This window comes from Salvelinus namaycush, chromosome 3, assembly GCF_016432855.1.
Source record: "Salvelinus namaycush isolate Seneca chromosome 3, SaNama_1.0, whole genome shotgun sequence".
Taxonomy (NCBI): Eukaryota; Metazoa; Chordata; class Actinopteri; order Salmoniformes; family Salmonidae; genus Salvelinus; species Salvelinus namaycush.
The window spans coordinates 65,426,772-65,437,896 of record NC_052309.1 but is presented as its reverse complement, the minus strand read 5'-3'; the positions used below and the strand labels follow the sequence as shown (position 1 = coordinate 65,437,896).

General features: G+C 40.4%; 1 protein-coding gene across 1 annotated transcript; it reads left to right on the top strand.

Moving 5' to 3' along the window:
* Positions 1 to 6,417: 6,417 nt before the first annotated feature.
* Positions 6,418 to 10,468, top strand: LOC120044509 (homeobox protein Hox-B9a-like). The gene is made up of 2 exons (XM_038989163.1): positions 6,418 to 6,931; positions 10,233 to 10,468. The coding sequence occupies exons 1-2, from the start codon at positions 6,418 to 6,420 to the stop codon at positions 10,466 to 10,468; spliced, it is 750 nt and encodes a 249-aa protein (XP_038845091.1).
* Positions 10,469 to 11,125: the final 657 nt, after the last annotated feature.

Below are 11,125 nucleotides of genomic sequence, written 5' to 3'. Positions count from 1 at the left end.
CGTCTCCTGCTAGCATCGCCATGTTGAGGAGCGCACGATTTTAGTGACGCTGTCTGCGGCCTCCAGATTTTATCAGGGGCAATTGACAGGGCATTTATTGTAGACTCAGGAAGTCAAGGCAGCAGATGTGTCCCATGGATTATAGTACTGTACATTTCACTACAATGTTATTGCCTGGTATTGTGGCTAACAAAGACGTCCTAACGTGCGTTATAGGCCTTTTTGTGCATGATTGAAATGGCATGGGCATGCTACTTCCGCTCCTATTCTTTATTCCGACTGTATTGCAGTTTGTATCTTGTCTCGTTTTCTAACTGCTGATCACTTCAGTAGGCTTGTGTATATGGAATAAAGGCTACAGTTTTGTTTATGTTATTCATATTGCGGAACGAAGAATAACGTTTATGGATGGCCATCCACGTTTATAAGCTATGGGGAACTTGTCCAGTGGCTCAACCAGGTTCTCTGAAGGTCTTTGAAGAGAATATGTGAGACAAGCTGTTGTGTGATTTAGGTAGTTTCAAGTTGTTGGGCTGGACGTGTATCACAGGAACCTGAAACTACCTGAATTACTCCAGTACTGCACATCAACGCTCTTGCGTAATGGACGAATGCAACAACAACGAGAATACGCCGTTTCCACATGTCTGCGCACTACCCTACATTTTGTAATTGCACACAAAACAATGCATTCAATATTATCTAAAAGAGTTGTTATTGTTGACATGTATTTCGTCCCAAGAGTCAATTTATTGCACATGGGCGTGTGGAGAGTTAAATGGCTAATTTAGGCCTCCCCCAAAATGCCTGCGTACACTTGGGTGTGATGAACGCTTCTTCTAAAATAATAAATTTTATGAAGTACAGGATGCCCAGACGCTGTAAACCATCTCTATTAAAAGACACCAGCACCATGCTCTACCTCATGTTCACCCCAGCTTGTTTTTACTTTGCGTCAGGGGCAAGGCTTTCATATAATTTGCAGGCCATTTAATAGCACATTAACATTTACCGTCTACAATACATTTTCTAACTTCTATCTTGTTTTAACTTTGTAATACAAGGCAAATATCATTCACAATTTAAAAAAAATATTTTCTGCATTGTGAACACAAACTTCTCAATAAAATTCAATGAACAAAAACAAACTCAGAAGCCATATATGCTTTTGATAAATGCGTTTATTTCTTACAGATAAATGTTACAGCATTACTATTGATGGTATGTACTCTATATACAGTGCCTTCAGGAAGTATTCATACTCTTCACATACTACATTTTGTTGTGTTACAGCCTGAATTCAAAATGGATTAAATGTTTTATTTTTCTCCCATCTACACACAATACCCCATAAAGACAAAGTAAAAACATATATTCTCAACATTTTTGCAGATTTATTACATTTTAAATACAGAAATATCTCATTTACATAAGTATTCACACCCCTGAGTCAATACATGTTAGAATCCCCCTTGGCAGCGAATACAGCTGTGAGTCTTTCTGGGTAAGTCTCTAAGAGCTTTGCACACCTGGATTGTACAATATTTGCATATTATTCTTTTAAAAATTCTTCAAGCTATATCAAGTTGGTTGTTGATCATTGCTAGATAACCATTTTCAAGTCTTGCCATAGATTTTTTAAGCCAATTTAAGTCAAAACTGTAATAAGGCCACTCAGGAACATTCAGTGTTGTCTTGGTAAGCATCTCCAGTGTATATTTGACCTTATGTTTTAGGTTATTGTCCTGCTGAAAGGTGAATTTGTCTCGCAGTGTCTGTTGGAAAGCAGACTGACCCAGGTTTTCCTCTAGGAATTTTCCTGTGCTTAGCTCTATTCCGTTCCTTTTTATTCTAAAAAAAACTCCATAGTCTTTGCAGATGACAAGCATACCCATAACATGATGCAGCCACCACTGTGCTAGAAAATATGAAGAGTGGTACTCAGGACATAAAGTACATTTCTTTGACACATTTGTTGTAGTTTTACTTTAGTGCCTTATTGCAAACAGGATGCATATTTTGGAATATTTGTATTCTGTAGAGGCTTCCTTTTCAATCTGTCATTTAGGTTAGTATTGTAGAGTAACTACAATGTTGATCCATCCTGAGTTATTTTCTATCTCTGAGTGGTTTCCTTCCTCTCCAGCAACTGAGTTAGGAAAAGACGCCTGTATCTTTGTAGTGACTGGATGTATTGATACACCATCCAAAATGCAATTAATAATATTCAATGTTTTTTATATTTATTTTTACCCATCTAACAAGTTGCCCTTCTTTGCGAGGCAATGGAAAACCACCCTGGTCTTTGTGGTTGAATCTGAGGGACCTTACAGATAATTATTTGTGTTGGGTAAAGAGATGAGGTAGTCGTTCAAAAATGTTGAACACTATTATTGCACACAGTGAGTCCATGCAACTCATGTGACTCGTTAAGCAAATGTTTACTCCTGAACTTATTTAGGCTTGTCATAACAATGGGGTTTTCATTTTTTAAATAATTTGTAAATGTTTCTAAAAACATACTTCCACTTTGACATTATAGAGTATTGTGTAGGCAGGTGACACAAAATCTCAATTTAACCATTTTAAATTCAGGCTGTAACACAATAAAATGTTGAAAAAGTAAAGGGGTGTAAATACTTTTTGAAGGGACTTTCTGTAAGTACATCTTCATATATAACCCAAGAGTTACCATGAATATTACCACATGAATGTCTCTGTTGGGGATATGACTGTTACACGTGAATGGCTGATAGACTTTCTCTTGTTTGTTTTGATGATTTCATGTGAGAGTATAGACTTTTTGGACTGGCACAAAGAGTGAGGCCCTCAGGGGTGTGTGTGTGTGTGAGCTCTGTGTTGTGTGTGTGTGTGTTTGAGAGAGAGAGAGAGATCTGTCATCATGAAACCTAACAACTTCATTAACTTGATCTGAAGGCGGATTCTTACACGTTCAATGGCAATGAATTTAAAACAGGTTAGGCCCTATCTGCCTTTGCATTCTGCATTTCAGTTGGCATTGAAGCCTATTATCTACTTCCCCAGAGTTAGATGAACTCATGGATACTATTTGTATGTCTCTGCGTACATTATGAAGGAAGTTAGAGGTAGTTTCGCCAGCCAATGCTATTTAGCGCTAGCACAATGACTGAAAGTCTATGGTTTCGAGTAGCATGCTAGCAGTTACTATAGACTTCCAGTCATTGTGCTAATGCTAGTTACCAATTGCACTAACACTAGTTAGCAACTTCCTTCAAATTGCACGCAGAGACATAAAAATGGTATCCATTAGTTCATCTGCCATTGGGGAAGTAGATAAAGGGTTTCATTGCCAAAATCCTGAAGTATCCCTTTAAGGCTTATCCAGAGGGGGCTCGCAGAAAGATGACAGAGTATAACACATATGCATGTCAGAGCGGTCATTAACAGACATAGTGTGTTTGTATGCAGTCATGTCAAACTTTCAAACTTCCACATCTGTAATATTATTTCAGCAAAGTATTCACGAAAACATGACCCTTATTCAGACGCTAGCCGAAAAGGCTAAAGGCATTTGCACTTCAACTACAACTTCATGATACTGCGTTATATATATATATATATATATATATATATATATATATATATATATATATTATTTTTCATTATATTTTATCTGATCAGGATAGATAATGCAGTCCAATATCTTAAAGGCTGGTACTTTACATTCCACAGAAATGTAACGCTGATTTATTGTGTCTAGTTATTGCTCAAATGTGTAGGTTACTGTTTACTGCTTTAGGCTAGTAGCAACAATCCCCGAAAGAACTGCAGACTGCATACTATTTAGCATATAGGCTAATATTAGCTGCATGCTATACTAATGCTGAGGCTTCTACTACTAACCTATATAGGCCTACTGCTGCTACTGCTTGCTTCATATATGGCACCCCGTAAGGTTCTATTTTGAAGAAAATTGGTTCCATATAGAACCTTGTATGGAATGGAACCCAAGAGTTCTATATGGAACCTTACGGGGGTTCTACATATAAGCTTTAGGGGTGCCATGTATGAAGCAAGCAATAGAACCCTTTTTGGTTCTATCCAGAACCTTTTTTCTACGAGTTTAGGCTGCTCACAAAACGTATTTGATTAGCTCTCTGGTGCGGAAATCCACTTAAGAGACTTTATGAGTGTCTTTAAACAGTTATAAAGAACCTGAGCATAATCATAAGGTATCATTTCATTTCCACGTCACTAGTGCCCATAGCTTTGGAGAGGCTATATGATAGTTGATATAACTCCTGCCAATATCAGGTTTCTTATTGAAAAGTGAGTGCCTCTGTAGTAGAAAGAAATATCTGATGATGAATTATAAGTATGGATAAATATGTTTGTTTCATGGTTGGTTGATTTAACCATTTTGTGTTATCAAATCCTTATTATTGTAACTTGTAGGCCTATCTGCTTACCAATGATTACATTTTGTTACGATTTCTGTATTTCTCAATTTGCCATGTTAAATTGTATTTGCCAATATGTCTTATCAAAATAAATTAAGAAGAGTCTGAGTCTAATTTGTGTACATTTCTATGCTCGGTGCATTATAGTCTACTACGATAGTCTACAACAATTAATGAAACGTTGCTCTTGACATATTTTTTTTACATTTCGTGCGGTTTGCAGATAATGTTTTCCATGTTTACTACTCCAATGTATCTAATTAAATTGTTGGCACTTTGCACAGCGGGTATTTGGTGGAGTTCGTTAAATTATCACTGCAACATTCAAGCCAGTGGAGGACTACATGCAATGGTGTTTTTTATTGAAGCCTTTATTTAACTAGGAAAGTCAGTTAAGAACAAATTCTTATTTACAATGACGGCCTAGGAACAGTGGGTTGCCTTGTTCATGGGCAGAACGACAGATTTTTACATTGTCAGCTCGAGGATTCGATCTAGCAACCTTTCGGTTACTGGCCCAAAGTTATGTAGTGAAAAACATTCAAATCACCTTACATATGAATCTCATCTACCCAATTCCCCTTTCGCATGTTTTCGTGTTTTGCAATTAGCCTATATTTTTAACATAACAGCTGTTAGGCTATTTAGTGCTCAATAAATCTGCAGATATATTCGAGTGCAAACACAAGGCAAAGTTTTATCAGCCGTAGGTATTTCTATATTGCTGTTCTTTTTGCACTTGATAGAAGTTGTTCTGAAGCTGAAATGCATTAGTTGCTAGCACCGGAGCCAATGGAAGGCCGAGAGAGCAGTGAAGGCCGAGGCCAAAGCTTTGACCCGCTTGAATGTGACAAGTCATGCACAATACGTGGAAAGCCGCCAGAAATAAATATGAACTGTCTCCAAACCGTTAACTTACGAGTCTTCTTTGCTTTCCCCTGTATCAGTAAAATGGTTATCTTCCGCTGGGTTTTAGAATATCCTGGTGTAGTCTCATTAGTCTCATTTCCTCCGTGTTTACGTTTTGTGTCTGAGTGAGAAGTGAGCGTTTTTGTCAGTGGCAGGAATGCCACAGCAGAGTCGTTTACGGTCCCCGCCACAGGCGATATATCAGGTCTATAAAAATCAAAGCTGCCTGATGTAGCATTTTATTATAGTATTAAACGACCAAAAAAGTTCAAGTAGTTTCTTCTATAAAGACAGGGGATTGGCACGCAGTAGTGTTTAATGCGCTCGTTAAGAAACATGACTGTTAATCTGCCAATAAAGCATGAACATAGACATTTCCTACACCAGTGGAAGCTCAGACGGAAGTTTGAAGAAAACAAACTATTAAAGGTCTAAAACCTGAAGATTTGAAACATAAAACGTGATAGGCAAGAGAGATGCATTTGATTTGACATCCAGAGATGAAAGTGATAGAGAAATAATGGCGCCTTAATAGTATTGTGATGTTACTTTGATTCTGATGCTGTATTGGGCATTCAAACACGTAATATATTGGATAAGGCTTATTGTATTCAATGGCATTGTTCCATGAGACGCATGCATGTATCAGTTTGATTAAGAAAATAATGTGGTCGCTTATTTGTCGTCCATTGTTTCCCATATGCATTTATAATGTCCTTGGGATCCATAATTTAACTGGATATTTCTACGACAGCCTATAGATACCCACATATATATGGACGCACTCCCATTTTGCATATTGCATAAACAAGACCATTTATTTAGAGAGGAAAATATGTACAGTGCTAGGAGAGGTGCAGCCCCTTGGCGGATTGATTTACGCCCCATTGAAGCTTTATCAGGGTCGTGAAAAAAGTCTGACCAATCATTTCGCTCCGAGCGCACAGCCCTAGCAACCCAGCTCTACTTTGTTCGTGCGCTCGTTGAAGGGGAGTCGCGTAAAAAAAACGACTTCTATCCTACATGTTTTGAATTCAATGAACCGTGTTTTGTATAATGTCCGAGAATGTCAATTTCTGGAACTCTGAGCAACTATTATGTGGACTCTATAATAAGTCACGAGAGCGAAGATCCGACTTCAGCCAGGTTTTCCAATGTACAGTATTCCAACTCCAGGCAACCGGGGGGACATGGCGAGCATCCCGAATTCCCCTCTTGTAGCTTCCAGCCTAAACCTCCAGTTTTTAGCTCGTCCTGGAGCCCTTTCAGCCCCCATGCCTCCAATGGCTTACCAGCGGTTTACCATCCATACATCCCGACTCAGCCCGTGCCTTCCACCGACACCCGATACATACGCACTTGGCTCGACTGCGCTCCGCGCTCGGAGTCCCTCCCCGGGCAGGGACAGGTCAAGATGGAGCCGCTACTGGGACACCTCGGGGAACCCCCCAAAATCGGTGGACACGAGTACATTTTGGAATCCTCTTCGGCAAGAGAGATGAATTCCAGCCAGGGCTCCGGATTCGAGGACAATAAGGATATTTGTGAAGTTAGCGAAGACAAAGACGGGCCAGATCAAAGTAAGTTATAAAACGAGGAAGTGAACAGTCTGTAAAGCTTTTAATGCTGTCATAAAACAGGAACAAAGAGATTGCGAGTCATAGAGGCTCACTACCAAATCTGGTCCCGTAGTGTGCGTCTAACTTACTATGTATGTTTACGTTAGAATTATTATCATACATTTATACATACATCAGGTCAAGGTATGGATGATACTCTGTTTTGGATTAGTGCGATATTTCACGTGCGCGGTTTTCTGCGCTGTCCTGCCTTAGTTTTGGGGACCAACTGGTAGTGAATATAATTTTACTGCAGCCCTTTTCACACTGAGTTGTGTAAGTTTTGGCACACAGTCTCTGAGAACAGGCTCTCTGCGCTCAATTGCACTTTAGTGCAGTTCATTTTGTCAGCAGCTTGTTTTAATCCAGTAATAACTGAACAACACCTCTAGAAAAACGTCCCTCTATTGAACTATGTGCCAAGAGTCTCTCCAATGTAAAATTAGGGGTTACCAGGGCAAGGCCCTCTTAACTGTAGTCAATATTTGACTGTAAATATCCTCTCTAAGGGGAAACGTGCTTTTATTTTATTCACGTCTGTTGGCATTCGTCTATTTATAGACGTTTAATGTCGTTTAGAAGGTGGAGTGTGGGGGATTGGGCTATATGTTCGTTTTTGCAATTATTATTTTGGCAAAGAAACCGCATTGACGACATTTTCTGGAAAGCAAGTTTTATTGATGCCTTTAGGACTGTTGAATGGGCAAGAGTCTCTCTTTAACACCAGAAAATGAATCTGAAACATTTTCCAAGTGAGACTCTTAGTTGTTTTGTTTTTTTACTAGCAGACTCATTTGTCTGCTATATGACATTATGTGGAGGATGTTGGTCACTACTCTCAGTTGACTCACTGTTCTAGCCATGCCTATGGTTGCCTTGACAGAATAAAATTAATTTTCTGTCCTTTACCAACACTGCCTCATAAGATCAGGCTGGCTATTAATCAGGCCTGGAGCCGAGCCGGAGTAGAAACCTATTTATGTGTGCTACTCTGCAAAGCACAGTCTTGTTGAAATAGGCTGTGCGTGCTCGCCCGGTAACGTTTTGGTGCACCGGGAAACTGAGAGATATACCATAAATATAGGCTATCTGAGGCCTAACCTTAATTGGATGGGTCAATGTTCTGACTGATGCTCATTTTCGAGTAGCATGGACTGATGGTGGAGACGGACATTGATTTTAATCCACAAAATGGGTTCACGCAAACGTGAACTCTGTAATGGATGGTGCGCAACAGAATTCCCCTTTGTGTTGCCCTGGGCGGCATTCCAGAATAAACTACGTGCAAAGGCAATGAAGTTGGGAATTACACGTCCCTCTTTGTGCTAGCAGCCGCTCGTGAGTGAAAAAAAAGTTATTGCCTCTGAAGTTTATTAAGTTATAAGACCAGCCAACATCACTATTAATTGTTGTATGTTGGCTCCCTGGGACAGTTCGGGAAAAAATATATATAAAATACGATGCAACCTTATCGTAGAGAAATGCAATAACGAATCTCTCTTGGCATATACGAAAGGTCAATTTCTCAGACTATTAAGGTGAAATTGCAAAGAGACACGATGGTATTATAACGGTCTGCAGCCATTATGTGTTTCCATCCCAACATTCGTCACAAAACAGACCCCCACCACATGATCATCCAGCGACAATACTCTCTTAAACGTGCATTGTTGCAGATCATGTCTTTGAGCTGTCTCATAAGTATTTAGATGGCACACCTCTATCTCCGACGTGTCCGCCGGCAACGGATAGGTTTACAGGGTTATCAATCATCCCCGGGGGGTTATTTCCTTTCATGATAAAAATAGGATTGCATCATACGATTTAGGATATTGGAGACAGTTGATGTGGTATTAAAGTGCGTGTCTAGGAGCATGGGCCGATTGGATTTCCCTACATTGGTTACATGTATGTAGGCTAAGAGAAATGGCCATGGGCTTCAATGAGCCCAGATTTTTTTTATCTGTAGAAATGCCCAGATCCATTGTCCAAAGCTATAACCCTTCACATATCCATACGCGTTATGGGATAGCACTGGATGGTTTGTCATGCAGTGACAGGAAAAGCCCGGACTTTGCACGGGATGAATGACACTAGGTGATTATGTACTTGGGGAATGCGAAGCACCACTTTGCGTGTCACAAAGCCCACTTCTACCTCCAGTGCCCCGGAACAGGTATTGGTGTCCACTTGCAGATGCAATCGTTCCAATGCCATGCCTGGGAGATTTATATCCCCACGGCCTTATGAGTAATCACGGTATTCTCAGTTTAATCTTTTCCAGGCCATTTGAATGCCATGGTAGCCCAACATGCAGGCTCTACACAGTGATGTTATACCAAAAGCAACTGTGAAGAAATGTAGATGGGCCTACATGAAAATACATAGCATGCATTCCCGAGAAAGCCACCAGAGAGGAGAGGCGTCTCCACGGAGACAGCAAGAAATGTTTCCCCTGGAACATTTCCCATAAAAAGGAGATAATCCACTTTCCAAAGCAACCGCATTTGAGGGGGACTGCATTTTTGTTTGGGTTAGCCTCTGTTGCTCACTATAGGTCTCTCATAGTTCGAATGCTTTTGGCTCTGTTGGGGGAGGGTAGCTTCTTCTCATAACCATGCTGCGCTTTCTTCCCTAATTGCATTCGGCTGAGGCCTGCTAACCAAGCTGAAGGGTGGAGTGCATTGCAATGATTGGAGGTTTTGACAACAACAACAAAAAACTACGGGATACGGAGAATCATAGTTTACGAGATAACATCACATTCCAAGTGTTCCATCCATGTAGAGTGCACTTCTCACAAACAGGGTGATTTTCAAGGTCTAGTGGGGTGAAGAACACGAGTACCTTTTCCATTCTCTTGGTGTTTCCCATGTATGATATTGTTATGGTAACATGAAAAGACACCTTGTGGTCCAGGAAGTACTTTCATGGCAAACATGTACAGTGAAGGAACTGCCTGTCCTCTAAACCCATTTACAAGACCCACCAAGGTCACATTTGGCCTGAGGGGAGGTGATGGACTACTTTCCTCTCTCCTCTGCTCCATTACATTACCGAACACTGTTCCATTTGGAGCAATATGAGACTTGGCTTTTGATATCACTTTAACTCAATTATGTATCGCATGGGCATGGAAATCTTGTTATTACGCACGCATGTTTGTATTTAGTTATGTTATTAGGCTTGCTAGTCTAGGGCCTATTCTGGTCTGTGTTTGTTTGCCATTTACTAAAGGTGTCCGTCTGACTTTCCCTTGTAGATGACCCCTCTGCCAACTGGTTGCATGCCCGGTCTTCCAGGAAGAAGCGGTGCCCTTACACGAAATACCAAACCCTCGAGCTCGAGAAAGAGTTCCTCTTCAACATGTACCTCACCCGGGACAGAAGGCATGAGGTAGCACGCTCGCTGAACTTGACCGAGAGACAAGTCAAAATATGGTTCCAAAACCGACGGATGAAAATGAAGAAAATGAATAAGGACCAACCCAAGGATTAAGAAAAAAAGGGAGTTATATTAAAAATACCACCATCACAAAGAGTCTGCTTTCGCGTGACTTTTTCCTTAAATAGGCATACATGGACTGTCATGGGTAAAGTGGGGGTGCAGGAGGCTTGTTTTTATTATTTTCCATATCGATGTGAAAAACACCCCCTGACATTATAGAAGCGCAGACCAATAGAGAAAACTCTTATGGTCCTTTGTAGCTGAGTTGGTATAGCATGGCGCTTGTGACGCCAGGGTACTGGGTTTGTTTCCCGGGACCACCCGTACATAAAATGTATGCACGCATGACTGTAAGTGCTTTGGATAAAAGCGTCTGCTAAATAGCATATATTACATTATATAGTAGAAAGGAGGGTGGATTCACGCGGCTCTTTCTCAAGCACTACTTGTATCACGTATTTATTGCTTTACGCATGACACCAACGCTTCATCAGGAGAGGCATGGAGGTGCTGAAACGTCGGTTTCATGTGGTCATTAATACATAAGAGGAACGGTTGTAGTTAAAGGGAGTGTGCGACCTGCATTTATTCTTATCTTTTTGTTCTTTCGCTCCATTCCTCTCTTCAGCTCTATAGATGCGCCGTACATAATTGGTCTTTCACGAAAAATACATTATTTTATTATTCGAGCAGCAGTTCCCCAACTCA